Source organism: Hibiscus syriacus, unplaced genomic scaffold (assembly GCF_006381635.1).
Source record: "Hibiscus syriacus cultivar Baekdansim isolate YM2019G1 unplaced genomic scaffold, ASM638163v2 tig00111402_pilon, whole genome shotgun sequence".
Lineage (NCBI taxonomy): Eukaryota > Viridiplantae > Streptophyta > Magnoliopsida > Malvales > Malvaceae > Hibiscus > Hibiscus syriacus.
The window spans coordinates 3,421,923-3,444,041 of NW_024063082.1; the positions used below are offsets into that span (position 1 = coordinate 3,421,923).

At 32.0% G+C, this 22,119-nt stretch overlaps 1 protein-coding gene and 1 pseudogene across 1 annotated transcript; both read left to right on the top strand.

The window, feature by feature from the left end:
• The first annotated feature begins 1,993 nt into the window (after positions 1-1,993).
• Positions 1,994-8,372, top strand: LOC120162532 (annotated as a pseudogene).
• Positions 8,373-15,034: 6,662 nt separating this feature from the next.
• On the top strand, positions 15,035-18,511 carry LOC120162189. The gene is made up of 3 exons (XM_039172364.1): positions 15,035-15,398; positions 15,686-17,575; positions 17,852-18,511. Exons 2-3 carry the CDS (start codon positions 15,992-15,994, stop codon positions 18,239-18,241), a joined length of 1,974 nt encoding a protein of 657 aa, XP_039028295.1. The 5' UTR covers positions 15,035-15,398; positions 15,686-15,991; the 3' UTR covers positions 18,242-18,511.
• The last annotated feature ends 3,608 nt before the right edge of the window (positions 18,512-22,119 follow it).

The window sequence follows — 22,119 nt, forward strand, 5'->3', positions numbered from 1 at the left end:
ATCACCTTGTCGAATACCTCTCGTAGGCTTAAAGGAATCCGTAAGATCCCCATTCTAGAGAATCTTTGTCGACACGAATCTAACACAACACATGATATGAGAAGTGCGTAACTCCGGTAGGCCAACTGCATGAAGAGTGCTCTCGATATAGTTTCATTCCAGGCGATCATAAGCCTTCTCTAAATCCACCTTGATTTCCATCCATCCTATTCTACCCGTCTTTTTTGTCATCGAATGAATAACCTCCTGGGCAAGAATAATGTTTTCTGTAATCTGGCGGCCTGGAACAAAACTAGCTTGATTTTCTTCCACCCATTTAGGAAAAAACGGTTTAAAACGACATACAATCAGTTTAGTGATAGTCTTATAAAGAACATTACACATACTAATAGGCCTGAACTGAGTAATTGAGACGAGATTATTAACCTTCGGGATCAACACCAATAGAGTCTGATTCACTCAATCGGCTAGATAGCCATCATTAAAAAAAACGATTGATAAATTGAAAAACCGACTCACTAATCGTGTTCCAATTTTTTTGAAAAAACTTTGCATGGATGTCATCCGCGCCCGGGGCTTTTAAAGGAGTCATACTAAAGATAACACTTCTAACCTCGTCCAATGAAATATCACGCAACAATGGCCGAAGAGTATCATCCCCATAACGAAAGAAATTGCACCTCCCAATTTCAGTATTAAACACCCTTCGCTCGCTCATAAATATATTTTGGAAAAAAGTAACTGCATGAGCTTTGAGGTGCACATGATCACTACACCAAGAACCATCAAGCAACTTCAACATACTAATTGTGTTGGGCTTCCGGCGATTAATAGTAGACGCGTGAAAAAATGAGGTATTTCTATCCTCATTCGCGATCCAAGTATTTCGAGCTTTTTGGTTCCACAAGCTCTCTTCTTGAGCGAGAACTATGTTCAACTCCTTTTTAAGCTTCATCTCTAGTTATAATAAAAAAGGTTCATTCGAATTATCCACCACTTTTTCAATTTCATGGATTCTAGCAAGCAACAAATTCTTACGCCTCCCAATATGCCCAAACACCTCCTTATTCCACTTGGTACTTTTAGCTTGGAAGTCAAGTATATTCTCGTAAATGTCTCTATCATTTCTCCAAGAATGCATCAATAAATTTGGGAAATCCGGATGATCACTCCAAGCATCAATGTATCGAAAAGGTCGATTATGAGAAGTCTCCTGTTGGTCCCCAAACTTAAGGAGAATGGATCGATGATCCGAATCCAATTTTTAGAGATGAAAGACTTCTGGATTTTCAAAATAATCATACCACTCAGTATTGCAAATACACCTATTCAACTGTTGGAAGTCAAGTATATTATCGTAAATGTCTCTATCATTTCTCCAAGAATGCATCAGTAAATTTGGGAAATCCGGATGATCACTCCAAGCATCAATGTATCGAAAAGATCGATTATGAGAAGTCTCATACTGGTCCCCAAACTTAAGAAGAATAGATCGATTATCTGAACCCAATTTTTGGAGATAAAAGACTTCTGAATTTTCAAAATAATCATATCACTCAGTATTGCAAATACACCTATTCAACCGTTGAGAAAGAGTTCTACGTTTTCAAGTGAACTTTAGACCCGAAACCCCCCATATCGATGAACCCTGTATCAAACTAATTGTAAATTATCCAGCGTATTTTAAGATCCGGTCTCGTGAACATAATACAAGGATTTGACTTTCTGGGCTATGGTCCTATGGAAGAAATATTTCGACATCCTGACTTTATTTACCTGTCTAAATATATTTTTATTTAAAATACTAAAACCAGTAAATTAAGTTCCATAAAATATATAAAGAAGTGGTATAAATAACATATCTAATAGTAAATGTAATCCTGACACGTGACGAAGGGGAAAATTGTAATTTCTCTTTTTTAATTTATCGAGAAAATTAATATTTCGTTTATCAATTTATTTATTTCCTCCTAAATGTTACTCAAATCTCTGCAATTTCTTAGCTAATCTCCCTCTTGAATCGCATCGATTTTTGTCTATTTCTCTCAAAATAAACTTTTTGTTTGAAAACAAATTTAAATCTCATTTTCTTTCGTTTTCTCTCCCCCCAATCACTCAATCGCTAACATCCAAGGGGAAAAAACGAAAAATAAGAAATATTATTGTGTAGCATGTTCTTTGATGAAGATCTAGGGTATCCAACCCTTTCTCAGCTCCAAACTGAAGTTTCTAAATTCTTATTTTTCTTATTAATTACTAAAGCTAATTTCCTAAGCTTAAATCTGCTGTGTTTTCAAAGGAATTAATTTTTGGAAGCTGATTTTCATTCGATCTGCGCGGAAAACTTTGGTTGAGCTGTGTTTTGGTTATGCAAAGAAAAGAAAATGGAGGCAGTTGTTGTCGGCGATTTAGCTTGTTTGGAAGTGGAGCTATTGCATCTCCAGGAGATGTCTCCTTTCACTCTCAAATCCTATCCTGAATTCACTCAAAAGCTTTTCGAGCACTGGCTTTCGCTTCCCGATGCTAACAAGCTGGTATACTCTTTGTTTTCTAATTTTGGATCTTCTTTGTGCTTGATTTGAATTATTTTGTTTTGATACTTGAATTGAAAATGATTGATTGTTATTGCCTTAACATTGTACTTGCTAGACCATTGCTAGGATTTATTTATTTTTGTTAAAAAATAATTGTTATGATGATTTGATGCATTATTCTGAGCCTGTTACATGTTTTCATTAGTTTGTTATGCGACATGTATCTGAATTCCGCATTACTAAGATATTTCTTATGATGAATTGAATTATTTTTGTTTTGATACTTGAATTGAAAATGATTTATTGGTATTGCCTTAACATTGATAGGTTATATAATGGTAAAATTTATTTATTTATTTTTATTAAAAGAATATTTCTTATGATGTTTTGAAGCATTATTTTGAGCCTGTTACATGTTTTAATTGGTTCATTATGCGAATATGTATCTGAATTCCACATTACTAAGATATTTTAATGGATTAAATCAATGCAGAAAGAATATGGTGATATCCGGTTGTTAATTTTCCTGCGGTCTTTGTTATTTAGTCTTATCCCACATTGGTTGAGTTTAGATTGCTCTGCAAGTCGATTTTAAGTTGGAGCCTTTATCATCTTAACAATATCCATTAATTGCTATTGTCTAATCTTTGATGATTAAGCAATGTTTTGGTTTTAAATATGGTATTTTGAAACAGAGAATATGGAATTCGTGTAATTTATTAAATAGTCCTCTAAGCCTACGTGTGCGCTGTTGTTTACTTCTTGCTGCTTTGCTAGGTGACATCATTGGTTAATGATGCAAAGGCGGGTAATCCCTTGAATGTTCCTGGAAATGCTTCCAGTGGAGGGTCTCCCTCAAGCCATTCTTTACCTTCCATGTTTCCTGCTGGCAGTGGTCCTCCCCTTTCACCAAGAAGTACATCAGGTTCCCCTCGTATAACAAAACAAAGGCCTGGTCCTTCAAACTTGGGTTCCCCGCTGAAAGTAGTTAGCGAACCTTTGAAAGAATTTATACCTCAGGTTTGGACTTCTATAATTGATGATTTTTTTCTTTCACCGTTGCTGTCCTTGCTTGTGTTTTATGTCCTGTATTTTCATTTCTATCCTGAAGTTACGATAACTTATCAAGTTGGTACTTGAAATTGCCTCCAGTTTTACTTTAAAAACGGTTGTCAACCTCTGAATGATCTAAAAGAACAATATATGTCTCAAATCAGTCTGTTCTTTGCTGGCCACCCAGATGGACTGCAGCTGCGAGGTAAGAAACATGCGTAATTCGCTTTGTCTGATATTTCTGTAACTCATTTGATATTCATGTTTTACTTTCTAAAATTTTCAGAATTCAAACTTGTGACCAAGGAAGTATGCAAGCTGCCTTCATTTTTCTCCACATCAATTTTCAAAAAAATTGATGTTGATGGCACTGGTTTGGTTACAAGGTAGGCTTCCTTGTTCATGGAAGTGAACTTTTATATTTGCATCTTAGATCCATCACATTCTTTGAAACTGTTAGAGAAAAAAAATTGAGAGTTTTATGTTTGGATTCCTTTTTCTGTGGTGAAATGCTCAACTGTACTGGGCCTTTTTGGAGAACAATGTGTTATAACTTTAAATTGCTAATTTAGAATCTGGCTCCTAATCTGTTACTGTTTCTCATTGTAGTTGCTTTGCAGCTGTGATCTGATTTAGTTCAGTTTAGATAGTAGCCTTTTTTTCTGATTTTTACTTTAATCTGTTTGCAGAGATGCGTTTGTGGATTATTGGGTCAATGGAAACATGTTGGCAAAGGATATAGCAACCCAAGTTTATGACATACTAAAGAAACCAGATCTCAAATACCTTGCTCAGGTCTTTATACAGTTTTGACGCAGTTTAAAATCAACTGCAATATTGGTCATTCTCTAATTGTCCTTGTTCAAAGTTAACTTCTTCTATGCTTTTTCAATCTGTCAGGAGGACTTCAAACCTCTACTCCAAGAACTATTGGCAACTCATCCAGGGTTGGAATTCTTACAGAGTACACCTGAGTTTCAGGACAGATATGGTTTGTTTTTCATCCGTTTGATTCCTTTTGACTGTTTTCTCTCATTGCAGTTGGATACTTTGGATGCTATGATCTTTTTACTCTTCATAAACTCCTCCTTTTACAATATCTAAGGAATTTTACTGTGTATCGAGTTGTTCCCAGATTGATTCCTTCATTAAATGCTGGAACCACTATCCTGTAAATGCATCTATTTTCACGTGAATTTCTGTGAATACTGTTAATTATGTTTCTCTGATGAAGTAGTTTTGTACCTAATATGTTTGATAATGTAGAATGCTATGTTAAAAGTTATTGATAAAATCATGATAGCATATTAAAAAAGGTAAGACTACAAACTTATCCTTTGGTTAGCAAGTGCTGAAATTTGCACATATCTCAAGCAGAAATAAAAGGTGCATAGAAAACAGGATTGACATTCTTGTTTAGTTTGTCGGCCGCCTTTACTAAGAATGATTGGCGATTTAGCTCTCATTTTAGTCCCTGGTCTGAATGGCTTAGCTTCCATTTTCTTAAATTCCTATTTTTTAGGATGATGAATTTGATCAAGAAATTCTTATAATAACACCAATCTTTTTAGTTTGATGTGAAGTAAATATATGTTTCATATGATCATATTAGAATCACTGATTGTTGACAAATTGATGACTGTATGAATCAGTTTGAAATAGGAAATTGTGTATAATTGTGCGACTGAAGGAAACTAAAATATATTACATCAGTTGTTGCATTACAGCATATTGATACTCTCTGTTAAAATGTAAGGGTCTCATTCTATATGTTGTTTACTACTTAAACACTAACATAAACCTCGATCTCTGTGTATTTCAGTTGTTTGATAGTCTATTGTCCCTATTTCTTCCAAATATTAATATTACTTTTGTTGCACATGGCCAGCTGAAACTGTTATATACAGAATATATATTACTACATAAATAGATCTGGGAATGGTCGACTCACTCTTAGAGAGTTGAAACGTGGGAACTTGATTGATGCCATGCTACATGCTGATGAGGAAGAGGACATTAATAAAGTTTTGAGGTAAGGATTTGGCTGAAACTCCTAGAATGCATAGAGTATGAAACTGGCTTTCATTTTTCTTTCAAATTCCAAAAGCTCATGTGTAAGGTCATATAATTGCTTTTTGGTACATGTATCTTCTCCTCATCTTTCAAAGCGATTATCACCATATGTGCAGGTACTTTTCGTATGAACATTTTTATGTAATCTACTGCAAGTTTTGGGAGCTGGATACAGATCATGATTTCTTGATTGACAAAGAGAACCTCATCAGATATGGTAACCATGCGCTTACCTACCGAATTGTCGATAGAATATTCTCTCAGGTTTGTCTAAGTCTGATGATATTTCTGTTCCTTGGTCACGTTCTACCTGGACAAATAAGTTTTTTGTTTAATTAAACTTTGCCTGTTTCACTATTCTCTTTTATGTTTTTTGTTTCATTGATTTGTTAATTATTTTTTCTGAATTTTGAACTTTCACTCACGTAATGCTTCCATATCATCGTAGGTTCCAAGAAAGTTTACAAGTAAGGTTGAAGGAAAGATGGGCTATGAAGATTTTGTTTACTTCATCCTTGCAGAGGAGGACAAGTCATCTGAGCCTAGTCTTGAGTATTGGTATTATTTGTGCTCTTTCTCTATAGACTTGGGGGTATTATAGTGAATTTTATGCACCAAGTATCATTTTGAAAGCATGTCTCTTTAGTGTTGAAGTAAACACACCTATATTTTATATGAACTCACTTGTTTGAAAAAGTGCCCCCAAAATTTGATTTTTTTTTTTTTTTGCATTTCTTACCTAGAAATTTTGAAAGATCTGTCAGAAAAGCTAATAAAGGATGCAAAAGATTCATTAGTAGCTTTGGAAATACTTGCCTTAATATTTTCTGTCCCTGCTACTAAAGGGTGAAAAATAATTTGAGGTGGTGGAGGTTCCTAATGATCAAGTTAAGATCAAATTTCTGAGTAAATTCAATTCTTGGCTGGTTTTCCTGATGTTGTATAATTCTAAATCACGTTTTCACGCCTTTGTTCTCTCTTAAGGAATACTCAAACATAGTTTCGCAGGGCAAGAATTATGCTATTACTGGCTAGTAATTGGGACATTTAAATTTGTAGGTTCAAGTGCATAGATTTGGATGGCAATGGAGTTCTAACTCGTAATGAAATGCAATTCTTTTACGAGGAGCAGTTGCACCGAATGGAATGCATGGCACAGGAGCCTGTACTATTTGAGGACATCTTATGTCAGATAATTGACATGATTAAACCGGAGGTTTGCCATTTTATCGTTGCTCTCTTTTCATCTACTTGGCTGCTTAGTATATGTCTGTCTGTTGGAATGAATCATAATCCTTGTATATTAAAAGTTCCTCTTGTAATTTCAAAAAGATTGGTTTTCAATTGTCTAGAGATCAGTTTGTCTATTAAATTTCCTCTGGAAGCAGGTTATTCATGGCTGCTTTATAATTATACCATTTAGTGCAATTTAAGGCTCTAAGAATTATACCATGACCAGCCTTTTACCATATGCTGGTTTGGTTTTTAGGAGCTATGTTTCCATTGAATGTTCTTTTCATATACACTGCTAATGATGATGGACCATTTTAACATGTTCGACCTTTGAAACTTTTACTGTTTGCAGAATGAGAGCTATGTCATGCTGCGTGACCTGAAAGGTTCTAAACTTTCTGGAAGTGTTTTCAATATCCTTTTCAATCTTAACAAATTCATGGCCTTTGAATCTCGCGATCCATTCCTCATTCGTCAGGTAACTGTCTCAGACACTTCCAGCTTTTTTAAACTTTTAATTGCAACTTTCGGATAACATCCTCATTTATGTTTGGAACAAACCAGGAGCGTGAGAATCCTACATTGACAGAATGGGACCGTTTTGCACATCGAGAATATATTAGGCTTTCAATGGAAGATGACATTGAAGATGCCTCTAATGGAAGTGCAGAAGTTTGGGATGAATCACTGGAGGCTCCCTTCTGAGTTGATCGGGTAAGCGTGTTGAATTCATCCCCTGTTGAATCACTTGTTTATGTCAGGTCCTAGTAGATGCATGAGATTGAAGAATAAAGCTAAAATGAAAGCAAAGCATTTATAACCAAACAACCCGAACCTCATGCAAACTTGTTATAAATGAACGTTAACCTATATCAATACATTTTTCTTTCTCATGATCTAATTGTCTATAAACAGGTGCTCAGAGAAGGGCTCAACACACTTCTATGCTGGGCACCAGAAAGAGTATTGTTGCATCAAATCAATGAAGGAGCTTACACCGGGTCTCATTGGAGGAGTTTAGGTTGTACTCTTGACGCACCAGTGGCGGATTTTCAGGTCTTTGCATATGCATGGTTCAATTAAACATGATGAATCACGCAAGTGGTGGCTGACTTTATATATGCACTTCCTGCATCGATGAGTTCTTTTGCTGTGAGGTAATGATTAAAATCCAGTTTTAAAACAGTTCTGAACGATGATTATTACCCTATCCACTCTTAAATTCTAAGATACAATCCAAGTCCGTCTGATCCTCTGTCGTTTCCTGGTTGCTTCATTTCATGCTTTAAATGCTATAATTGAGCGTAGCAATTTTGGTTTGGATTGGATCATGGTCTTCGAGCAATTCAGATTTAGTTGTTTTCCCTTTTCATTTTCATTTTAATTTAGGGTTCTTTACTAGTTAGTTGTGCTATTATGAACATAGGTTAAGCATTTGGCTTATTTATCTGTGAAATTCAAAATTTATGTTGTTTGTTATTGAATAAAGAGGTGGGAGGCTGTAATAGAAGTGCAATATCTGAAGTCATTGAATTAAGCAATAACATCTTTTACAAAAGTGAAAAATAATTCAATTTACCATTGAATGGATTCTTAATATATATTTAGAAAACGAAACATTATTTGATTTATGATCAAGGGAGTAAAATAAAAGAAAAATGTATTTAATAATATTTTAATAATTAAGAAAAAAAATGAAACATGTAATAGATTCTCAATAAATTGAATTACTCTTAATTTAGTTGATAATCTTTGTTATAGGAATTTTGATTTGTTGATAATCTTTGTTAAGGAATTTTTGCATATGATATTTTCTTAATTTAGTGTTTTATTTGATTATTTTTCTACATTATATATTCATATCATTTGAAATAGAGAGTAAAAAATATATGATCAATATAACATAGCGTTTTCCATAAGCTGTATCTTAACCGCATAAATCTAAATGTGGCCACAAATTGTCCACCTAAACTACAAGAACGGGAAATATAAGAATGAATGTGGCTTATAAGAATGCTTAAATAATTTTCAAATTAGGACAAACAATTTGCGTGTGAGATGTCTTCATTTGTTGAATCATTAGGTTCTATTCAAAAGAAAATAATGATTGAAAAATGATGAGTTTGGATTTTGTGGGGGGGGGGGGGAGAATCTCAACAATAAAAATCTCACATCAAATCATAACAATATTAGAAACATTGACCAAAATCAAGTATGTTCATATCATAATATTTGATAATTCCAAGCCAAACCAAGTCACATCTTCTAATTTGTCTTTAAGCCAAGTACACAACCAAAATTAAAAAATATATATATATATTAATTTAAAATTATCATATGAATATAGATTGACAATTGAGGTTATTTTTATTAAATATTATTATTTTAATTTTTAATTTCAATCACTAATTTATATTCATCCAAATATCTTAAATTATTATAAAATATTCAGAAGTATTATACTAATATATATATGACCCATAATCAAGTATAAATAAATGAAATAAAAGTTGTCCACGTGTATATATATATATATATTAGTATTGAACATCTCTTACCTTGTTCATCCTGTCTTTTCTATATATTTTCAGATTCTGTCTTCTTTATCATGGTTGTGCGACCTTACTCTTTAACTATAATTATAGTACCAAAGTATCAGATTTTAGTAGTTAGGATTCTTGACCCATAAATGTCTTATAGATGAATGAAATATATAGGAGTTGGGAGTCGGCACCAACTGCATATAATTATAAGTTGCTTTGTGAGATGTGAAGTAGAAGGTCAGTTGCCGTCATAATTATATCAATGGTGTGACAGTTGTCAGTGTACCCTTAACACACTTCACCCATACAATTCTGAAAATGACCTTCCACTCCTGTATTGGTTTTTGGGGATTTGTGATTATATATTTAACACAAGGTTCTAAACCTTGAGGTCGTGGGATCAAGTCCCACGGAGGGCATTTCATAATTTGGAGGTCTCCTACGGAAGCTGCTCTCAACCTGGTGTTGGGGGCAGCCTACTATCTTACCTCCCCCTTACCCCATACATATGGGAAAAAAGGGACAGCCATTTTTTTTTATATTTAACACAAAATATTCACCTTGGAACCAATTATCACACAGCTAAAATCGGGCCCTAATGTATATATAAACCATACAAAAGGTTGACTTCAGGCTTTAAGTCATTACAAATATTAAATATAAATATATAAACGATTTTGGTGATTAAAAAATATTTTATTAAACTTTTTAAGTTTAAATAATTATGTATGTAAGATGTGTGTGCGTTGTCAATAACTAAAAGATATTTTAAATATAGAATGACTTACGAATAATTTTATCCTAAAGGGATAAATTTAATTATAAAATTTTAGGGAAAAAATAAATAATAAGATAAAATATATAAATAGATACAAATGCATAAACTACCATACCTATATGCTTTCATTCTTAAAAAGGAAAATTAAATAATTAAAAAGCAAAAGGGAACAAGATTGTAAAGTATCTTGCGACTTTTTTATGAGAAATCACAGACTACATGGGAAAACGGGGGACCAAATACAGTATTTAAGGGCAAAGCATGTGCTTGTCAAGCTAAAGAAAGCACCTCGCCAACACATGTATACATATATACATGTGTTCATTGATACGCTTTCGTTTAAGTCTTAACTCGTATCACGTAGTTTTTCCAATTAAATATTAAATTTTTTAATATGGTAAGGTTGGGTTTATTTAAAGAATTAATAAAATTTCTTTGAATTGTCCTTCCTCGATCGCTTTCCCTTTTTTATGCTATTCGATCTTATATCTATTTCTGTTCTATTGTAGTTTATGTTTGTTTACATGATGTCATCATTTCTTACCGTAATTTTTCTTTTGAGTAATCTATAGTGAATAGAAAATAATATATTTTCAAAATCTTACTTTGTTATTAACAATACACACCCTACAGACATAGTAAATCGAATATGAAATCTCTAAGGAAAAATAACACTTCATTGTATCATTAAGATTCATTTTACAAGACAATATCTATTTATAATCTTTTTAACTTTTGATATTTTTTCTTTTATAATATTTTTGATCAAAGGTTGAATACTTTTATTTGTTCATTCTAATTGTTATGAATTTATAAACTTACAATATTATGAATATTTATGTAAATTAGGTTAGAAAATTATAAAACACTTTCTCTTATCCTTTACAATTCTTCATTGTTTAAGGAAACATGATAAGTGTTGGATCATGCTTGAACGATAGAGTGGTTTGAGTTTTGATAATTCCAAATCATTCTACACACTTCTTGATTATAACTTTTGCAATAAGCCAAGTTACATGGAGTACTTGGACTTACCATTGCCTGGAGATTATTGCATTAATGAATTTATCCATTCCCATGACATATCATTTCATACTTGGTTATTTTTTTTAATATCTTATTATGACATTTCGAATTGAAATAGAGCAATTCACAAGTTAAATTAGATAATTCGATTTGTGAACTTTATTTTCATGTTTAATAATTTAATTAGACAATTCAAATAAATTTAAGTATATCTTATTATTAGATAATAAATATTAATTAAAGTCGGTTGGATTGAATCGATGTACAAGTTCCTATTATTTTCTTTCAATTCTCAGATAAGGTTTCCTTGTTTTTAAAGAAACTTTACTCGAAAGATTTTAGGTAGCTGAAATTTGTACTATGATCTATTACTTTTCACTTTGAGGAGACAAATTAAGACACTAATTATTACTAAATAAGATTCTATATTTAATAAAGCAAAAATATTTATTGCTATTAAGTTATGCTATTGGTTAGTTAAAGAGCATTATTAATCTCTTCATTTATGAAAAAATCTAAAATGTATAATTATAAATTAGTTACAAATCTAAATATAATTTAATTAAAATAAAATATTTATAAAACATTGGGTTTTATAATCTTATTTTAATTATAATTATATCAAATATTAATTTGAAAAATTTATAAACCCTAATTTATTTTTATAGATTTGAAGTCAGCGCCAATATCATATTTTACCGTCGATTTTGTCTTTGTCGTTCATCGATGTTGAAAGATGATATAGGTGGCGATGGCGACGGCTGCAATAACACCAACGGCGACGACTGTATGAAAATAAATTAGGGTTTATAAATTTCCTAAATTAATATTTGATCTAATTATAATTAAAATAAAAGTATAAAACTAATGTTAAATAAATATTTTATTTTAATTAAACTACATTTTAATTTTTAAATAATTTATAATTATACGTTTAGTACTTTATAATTTAACATTTTATAAATTGATTTAATAATGCTCATCATTAACCGTGTTCATCAATACTCGTCGAACATGGAAGCATCATCCTTAATTTATGCATTTAGTGGCTAAGTTAGAGTACCTTTTATATTCATAATTTAGTTAAATAGAATTATTAGTTTAAATTTGTTTATTATTAAAAATTTAAAAAAACACTTTAACAATTATCGAGGCTTTCCTTAAAAAAATAGAACCTACGAAATTTTGTTTTAATGTTGAAGTATTGAAAACTTTAAAATGTTATATTTGAATTTTATTATGGGTTAAACTCATCAAATGACTGTAGTGGTAAATTGAAATATTATTTTTCCTAGAGGTTATGAATTTGAATCGTTGCATCGGTAAAATGTATTTACTGTCAATTGGTTAAAAATTTTATCAACGTGTAATACCATATAAATCGCCCAGATTATTTAATTTTTGGTTACGTGTGCTATAATTGTGAGTTTAATGATAACTTCAATTGCTTAAAAATATATTATAATTACTTTAAATAAAAAACATTTTATTAACAGATGATTTTATAAATTGACTCAAATATTAATTGATAATTAAGATAAGATTTATTGTAATTATAATGGCCAAAGGATTTTCACAATTAAATTTATTTAGATAAAAAAAATTATTATGGGATAATGATTATTGATTAATGAATTTGCTTTCTCCGTAGGATGTCTTTATTTTTTATGATCTATATAATTATTGAAATCTATGTTGTACATATAATTTTATAAGAGGTTGAAAGAGTGATTTGAGATATATTGAATTGTCGAGAATCACATTCGATCTCATCTTTTATTCATAATCTATTTCATGTGTCAGAAACACTTCGTTTACCTTTTTTTCTTTAACAAATTTCTAATAAGCGATATCATAAATTATGATTCGATTTATAGGATTTATATCAAGTTTTCTGTTGTGAGTTTTATTAACAATAACAAAGACATACAAATGGAATTTTATTGTAACGATTCTATAATTGTAAGCGAAATAATTGTCAAATTCATTAGACTATACTTATAAATATTTAATTAAATAATTTTAAATTTTAAATAATATATTAATTAACCTACTAAGAAATCGTTAATCATCCTCTTTAAATTTATAATAAAATAATATATCTGACATGTACGATATATTAATTGTATAAAAAAACTAAGTTCACAAGTACAATTTTAAGTAATCTGTTTTAATGAGTTCATTAAAACTATTTTGGTTGTTATTATCCAAAGATATGTGTTATCCAAATTCAATATATTCGTTATTAGGATCATAATTTTTCTGTTTTTGAATAGAATTCATCGTCTGAAAATATTTACAATAAAAATTTATAATTATCATCGTAAACTAAATATATAATTTAAATATTTTTCTATAAGATTGAAACTAACAACTTTATATCATACAATGACCATACATGGAAAATGTTAAAAACTCAATGAAAAGACTCGAACAAAAATAAATACAAATAAATCCAATTGCATCGACAAACGAACCACAAAAAGATAATAAACTATTAAAAGATCACCGTAAATCGCAAATCAACGAGCGTCTTGAGAAATTATCAATAAACGCAAGATAGCGTATCCAAATTCAATCTACGGGTCAATAGTAGGAAAGATCAACATAATTACAAATAAATGATATATTGATTAGTTGTAGCGTCATCAAATCTAACTATAAGAAAATATAAAATAAAAAGAACGATCAAACAATTAATAAAAAAGACAAAAAGGTGTCACAAAGATATAAGAAAACATGTCACAAAAATAAAAAAATAAATATCACAAAAATAAAATTATTCTTATTAAAAAATATTAAAAAAAAAACCGACCATCAATAATCAATATTCAAATTAATATCACCATCGATTAAACAAAGTAAAAAAGTTAGTATAATATATAGAAATCAACACAAACCTTAAAGAAAAATAAATATCACAAGATTAAATTAGTTATTGATAATTGATTGTATTTTAGTTTTTGTTTTTTTAACGCTTTTAAATTTAATTTTTGTTTTGATTTACAGCATCTATGAATTACTGTAGTGTTTAGTCCCGGCAAAATTACTGCTGTGGATGTGAGCACTAGTAATTTCGCACCGCTCGGCTAAAGGTATGAAACAAAGTCAAATTCTTTAGAGAGTCCGCGCAGATTGCATTTCCGATGGATTTAGTCCTTTTACAATGATTTGATAATTTATAATCCTTTACTTTTTTAATAGAATTAGAGATATATTTTACACATTTTAAAAAGAAAATGTGTATAATACTTATAAATATATAATTTTATATTATCATATAATCAATTGAGTCTTATTTCAATTGAAGAATACATATATTTTAATTTATAATTTTTAAAGATTTGAATAATTTAGATATTTTATATAACAATATTAATTCATCGAATGTAAATTATATTTTTATATAATTAAATTTTTAATTCACCTATTGCATTGAAAATAAATTTATATTCAGATAACATACTTTTTTTATTAATCTGGAGGGATTTTAAAATAGTATATGAAAAACTTTTAATTATTTGACAATAAAAGATCAAATACTATTGGAGATGACATGTTCGAACCCAAAATAAATCTATAGAGATAACAACTATCTCTTCAACCAAATCACTTGATTTATGCCCGATAACATACTTTGTAAACATAAAAAATCTGAAAGGATCAAAGTATAATAAAAGGTTTAATCAACTAATAACAGATTAAATCCAGTAAAAAGACACGGGACCTTATGTAGAATTTCACCAAAGAGAAAACAGAAAAGAAAGGAGAAAATAGTTAAGCCAGTGGACCTGAAAATTTGCAGAGACGAAGGAGATGGATACATAGAAAACCAAAAAAAGATTACATTTCTAGAGAGAGAAACTTCATTAAAGAAAAAATCTGCGTGAGAGAGTAGAGATCTCTGTGTTAAGTAACGAGTTTGGAGGAGGGCTGAGCTCGACTCGTGCTGTGGAGGCCAGTCACTGTTTCAAAGATTAAGATCGTGATCCCTCGATCGGGTATCTTGAAATTGACGTTAACCGTTCGATTTAATCCCCCCTCTCTCTATCGCTCTTTAAAGCTTCAACTTTTAACTGTTGTTTTTGTGAAAATGAAAGACCTAATTGATCGGTTTGCCTAGCGGATCTTTGTTTGAATGCTGCTTTGCTTCCTCAGGTTTGTTTTTGCCTTCCTTTTTGTGTATATTTTGCTTCTTTTTTTGGCAGCTTAGATAATGAACGAAAAAAATTGGAGAAGACAGGAAAAACAAATGAATATTTTGCTATTGTTTTAAAAAAAATGTTAAATAATTTAGTTTAAAACAGTTAAAACATTGATGTCTGATTGTTTTATTTTGTAAATTTATTACTTGTTTTTTTATGGGGGAGAAAAAGGCTAACTTTTAATTGTTTTATGTAAATTTTACTTATTGGAGTTCATTGTTTTGGGGGTTACATTTACAGATTTTATCTCTGTGGGAGCTTTAACTTCGTGTAAATGCAACTAACGCTAGCAAAAATGGAAGGCGTTTGGGAAATTGCGAAGCAATTAAAGCATTGCCGAGCTTTTTATTAGCTTCGATTTAATTTCATAGTAGTTAGTTTTGAAGTTGTATGGTGAAGCCTAAAAGCCCTAATCTTGGCAGTTTCGGAACCTTCGGAAAATTTGAGATGGAGTTTTTCTGTTAAATTTTATGTTTTTAGTGTTAGGTTTATGATGGAGGTAATCATAGCTTAAGGATTAGAAACTGAAAGACAGAGTATAGTACCATGGAGGATCTTTCCAAGTATGCCCATAGTCCTGTCCATTTAGCTGTTGCCCAACGTGACTATGCTGGGCTTAGGCGCATTATGTCGACTCTCCCTCAGCTTGCCAAGGCTGGCGACGTTAATACTGAAGCTGAATCTCTTGAGGCTGAGCTTCAGGCTGATGCTGTCTCAGCAGTCATAGATCGTCGTGATGTCCCAGGTAGGGAGACTCCACTGCATTTAGCAGTGCGTTTGCGAGATCCAATCCCAGCTGAGATTTTAATGGCGGCTGGAGCAGATTGGAGTCTTCAAAATGAGCATGGTTGGAGTGCTTTGCAAGAAGCAGTATGCACAAGGGAAGAGGCAATTGCTATGATCATTGCCCGACACTACCAGCCACTTGCTTGGGCTAAGTGGTGTCGTAGACTTCCCAGAATTGTTGCATCAGCAGCTCGTATCCGTGACTTTTACATGGAGATAACTTTTCATTTTGAAAGTTCTGTTATTCCATTTATTGGCCGCATTGCACCATCAGACACTTACCGCATTTGGAAGCGAGGTTCAAATCTCCGTGCCGATATGACACTTGCTGGATTTGATGGGTTCCGTATTCAAAGATCAGACCAAACATTCCTGTTTCTAGGGGAAGGCTATACTTCAGTGGATGAGAATCTCTTTCTTCCTCCAGGCTCTTTGATTGTTCTTTCTCATAAGGAAAAAGAAGTTACAAATGCTTTGGAGGGGGCCGGTCAACAACCAACAGAATCAGAGGTTGCTCATGAAGTAGCATTAATGTCTCAAACTAATATGTATAGGCCTGGTATTGATGTTACTCAGGCTGAGCTTGTTCCTAATTTGAATTGGAGGCGACAAGAGAAAAGTGTGATGGTTGGGAACTGGAAGGCTAAAGTGCATGATATGCTTCATGTGACAGTGAGTGTGAAGTCAAGGAGGGTTCCGGGTGCAATGACTGATGAAGAGCTTTTTTCTGTAGATGATGAAGAAAGGATGGCAAATGGCAATGAGAATGATGCGTATGATGATTTATTAACAGCTGAAGAACGGATGCAGCTGGATTCGGCACTTCGTATGGGAAATCCAGATGGCCTTTGTGATGATGATGTGAATGGAGTCTCTGACTGCCAAGAAAATGGTTCAGGAGGTTCCCATGAAATTTGTGAATCAAACAATGTTGCTAAGGATAAGAAGAGTTGGTTTGGCTGGAATAAGAAAGGCTCAAAGAATAGTGATAGTCCCGAGGATTCAAAGATTTTAAAGTTCTCGAAATTGGCCCCTGAAGGTAGCAATCAGAGGCAAGTTGATAGACACAAATCACTTTCAGAAATTTCAAAGGAAGATGTTGATGGCAAGAAGGGTAAAGATAAAGGCAGCAAGAAGAAGAAGAAGGGGGGCCCTAGTGATGCTAAACACGAGAGTGAGTACAAAAAGGGCTTAAGACCTGTTTTGTGGTTAACACCCGATTTCCCTTTAAAGACAGAGGAACTTCTGCCTTTACTTGACATATTAGCCAACAAGGTCAAGGCTATAAGAAGACTGAGAGAGCTTTTGACAACTAAACTGCCCTTGGGTACATTTCCTGTAAAGGTAATTAAAGATATATACTTAAGCTAATTATTTGGTTTTATGGTCGAAATATGGTTTAGGTTTTAATTGTATGCATAAACCATGCTTTATTTCTAACGCCAATGCATTTTTTTCATCCGGACCACCCGCTTCACATAAATCTCTCTTCCTTTGGTCAGCTACTATCATGCTTTCTGAACATTTGTTATCAGGCTGTTTGCTGCAAAATATCTTTCTCAAGTCCTGGTATTTTAAGTTCTTAATGATTGATATTGATCTCATTTTTGCCTTTTCCAGGTTGCCATACCGATTGTTCCAACTATTCGGGTCCTTGTCACTTTCACGAAATTTGAGGAGCTTCAACCTATGGAGGAGTTCTCAACCCCTCTTTCCAGCCCTGCCCATTTCCAGGATTCCAAGTCAAGAGAGTCAGAGGGTTTAACATCATGGATTTCATGGATGAGAGGGACTCATGCTGGTCAGCCAAGTGATAGCGACAGTCATCGGTATAAGGAAGAGATTGATCCTTTCCACATACCCTCCCATTATACCTGGGTCGATGCGAATGAGAAAAAACGTCGAATGAAAGCCAAAAAAGCGAAAAGCAAGAAGCACAAGAGGCGTGCAGCAGCAGCAGTAAAAGGTGGGGACGGGAGTCAGCAGGTGAATGAAGAGGTGGAAGAATAATTTTACATGATCATTGTTATTTCGCCCCCCTTCAATGGCATCAGCCGCTGAAAAAGGTAAGGCAACTCCCTGTACCCCTCTGACATTTGGAATTTCATTTTCAGAATGATTGGTAGATCACTGTGATGTCTTGTGTCGTTGTATTGTTGTGTGATGTGGAATGGGGAGGGACATAATCTGCTCATTTGATTTCTTTAAATAGCTTTGTTTTAAATTCTAAATTTTCTTGGACATGAAAATCTTTGTATGCAAGTCATTGATCATCATTCATCAAGGTGTTTTTTTTTTGGTTATGTGATTTGTGATAATATTCATGTCATTATTAGTGGCAATAGCACAACTAATTTTCTTCCTCGTTCTTCTGCTTTTGCATTTCTGAATATTCGATCACTGCTGCTTTGGTCATCTTCCTCCGACTCATTATTGGACACTTCTCTCTCAGCCTGCCCTGAAATTTCTTCTTCCATTTGGCGTCAGTATTCATCAAACTGGTTAAATACTTTGATGCAAATGAAATTGGAAATTTTAGAGTTGTTAGTCATTCATGTTAGAGTATCTATCTAATAGTATATTAAAAAATGCTTACACAACCACCCAGTTATTACAAACAACAAAGCAATCACCACCAAACCATAAATATATATTCCGACCTTAGAGAAGGGGATGCCTCTTTTGCTGCTGCAGTTTATTCTTCCTGGAAAAGCATGGATTTTGGTTTCAGACTTCATTGAACTTAATACATTTACATAGAGAACAAAGAAGAAGAAGAAATGCAAAGTTTAGAGAGGAAATAAAGAGTCAAATATGTGTTGTTTAGAAAGAAAAAAAAACCTAATAAACTAGGAATTACCGAATTCAGCGCACAACTTATGTGAGCAACAAAGGGTACTTGGCATTCTGTGCAGTAATAGGCATGGCCTTTTGGATCTCTTTCCTTTCCGCAAATATCACAATAATATTAGCTCGACTCATCTTCGATAAAACTGGCCTTAAGAGTGAAAAGATGGCCGTGGAATTTGGATTTCACTGAATGTGGATAAGCACATGCAACAAGGAACTTAACATCACATTCCATACAAAAACATGCCGGACTTCCTTCGAACCATCCTCTGCACTTGCAAAATCTTTGTTCCTTGTATTTGTAGTCGATCCTCTCACCAAAATAATAGAGACCGTGAATGTGGGACTCGGATTTCAGAACATGCTCCAAGGATTTAGCACAACAAGCATGACACTGGGAACAACTATAGCTGACAGATTTATAGAATACTTGTTTGCAGACACAAGTTCGCCAGCTCTTGGGAAGCGGGTGTGGTGGATGGGATCGGAGTATTTAATGGACTCTCTGTCGGAGAAGTTCAGCCTATGGTTTTTGTTAAAAACACAACTTGGATTGTTTATCCATCACCTTTAGCCTTCGGATCTTACATTTATTTCTAAACACCCCATGGAGATAGTGATATAGTTTGGTATAATAATAATTTTAACTCCTAAAACTTGTACATTTAAAAGGATTATTTTGTAGTTTTAAAGGCCGAACTTACACCAAAAATCACTTGGTCTAGTTGAATGAGACACTAGATCTCTTAAGAAAATGTTAGGAACTGACATTTGTGAATGGAGCAAACTACTGCCTAACAAATTGCACATAAACTAGTCTAGGAAATTGGTAAGATACCTCAAGAGTCTTTCATGAATTAAACACTTGGTTCTATTACATTTTATAATACCCCTTTCATTTGCTTCCAAAAAATTTTCATGATAAAGACCCAAAACTTTCCAGCCTTACAAACTATTACTATTCTCCAAATTGAGGCTGCCTTATATATTATTTTTCGGTTCAATTCAACTTGTTGTGACATTAAGACACATTGAATTCTAATTGGGCAGCCGTTTTGAGCCAACCCCACATCATAAATAGTAGTAACAAATAGTGTCAATTTGTAAGGAGATACACACTTGGGGTTTGTGCAATGAATATTGTAAAATACTAGGACCGACACATTCATGGATTCAAAATTGTTCGAGTGAAGACCAACTTAAAATTGAGATATATTATCAAATAAATCCCTTCCCTACCACGTTTGTTCTAGGCTTTTAATAATATCATGCCCATTAACTTTCTAATTTTTTCAATATAAAAACGAATACTAATTTATCATCATCCAAGGGATAAAAAATGCCAAAGGAGGTCTAAATTGAAAAGAAACAAAATTCAATGGCTTTTCGTGGAACCTAAAAGCGGCGATTGAAGCCTCGGTTAAATCCAAAATTTTAGAGACAGCTTTTGTATGTGGCGCGATATTATTGGAGGAGTGTATAGACAACGAATGAAGAAGACGTAGCTTATAATTTCTTTCAAAACAGCTTTGGCAACGGTATTCTATACTTTGAAAAAGATTACATGGACCTTTACGGGTAGTTCTGCGGTGCGGCGCCTAAAAAACGGCTAATATACGGCGTGACCGGTTAAACAAGTGACCGGTTAAAATTTATACCGATTATGTTATATTATTTAACTGGAAATATTATAAAGTACAATAACATACTAGGTAGCGCTTATATAATGTAATAGGTAGTGCTTATATTTACCTAATTTATAAGTAAACCGGTATATTTATACCGGTTATATTGCAAATTTACCTATTTTATTATAATATGTTGAAAGTGTCCATAATTTTTATAAAAAGGATCGATACTTCTTTTAAAGTTATGTAATTTATGTTTCAATTTTTTGAATAGTGTTTCATGTTTTCCACCTACAATATTAATTTAATAATTTCATTTGCACAAAAAATTATTTGATTATTTGATATTTTATAAAATATTATTTAGAATTTTTAATTTAACAACATTAAATATATATCGTAACGTAAAAAATAAATCATTAGACGCCTATAATTACTAAATTAAAATCTTAAAACTCACTCAAAAGATAACCTTAAATTAATGTTTTCCACAGTGAAAAAAGTATGGACACTTTTATAAAAAGGATAGACACTTTACAATATAACCACTACCTATTACATTATATAAACGATACATATTACATTATATAAGCGCTACCTATTACATCATATTTTTACCTATTATATTTAAAGTGTCCATACTTTTTATAAAAAGGATCGATACTTCTTTTAAAGTTATGTAATTTATGTTTCAATTTTTTTTAATAGTGTTTCATGTTTTCCACCTACAATATTAATTTAATAATTTCATTTGCACAAAAAATTATTTGATTATTTGATATTTTATAAAATATTATTTAGAATTTTTAATTTAACAACATTAAATATATATCGTAACGTAAAAAATAAATCATTAGACGCCTATAATTACTAAATTAAAATCTTAAAACTCACTCAAAAGATAACCTTAAATTAATGTTTTCCACAGTGAAAAAAGTATGGACACTTTTATAAAAAGGATAGACACTTTACAATATAACCACTACCTATTACATTATATAAACGATACCTATTACATTATATAAGCGCTACCTATTACATCATATTTTTACCTATTATATTGAAAGTGTCCATACCTTTTATAAAAAGGATCGATACTTCTTTTAAAGTTATGTAATTTATGTTTCAATTTTTTTTAATAGTGTTTCATGTTTTCCACCTACAAATTTAATAATTTCATTTGCACAAAAAATTATTTGATTATTTGATATTTTATAAAATATTATTTAGAAATTTTAATTTAACAACATTAACCAAAGATAATAATAAATATGTAATATATATGTTTATTGTTTTTAATTTAATAATAATATACAACATCAACACATTCCAAGCTATAAATTACAAGCTAAGGACACTTGAAGAAGCAAGAGAACAACTATCCAAGCAATCAAAAACGAGAAAATCCCA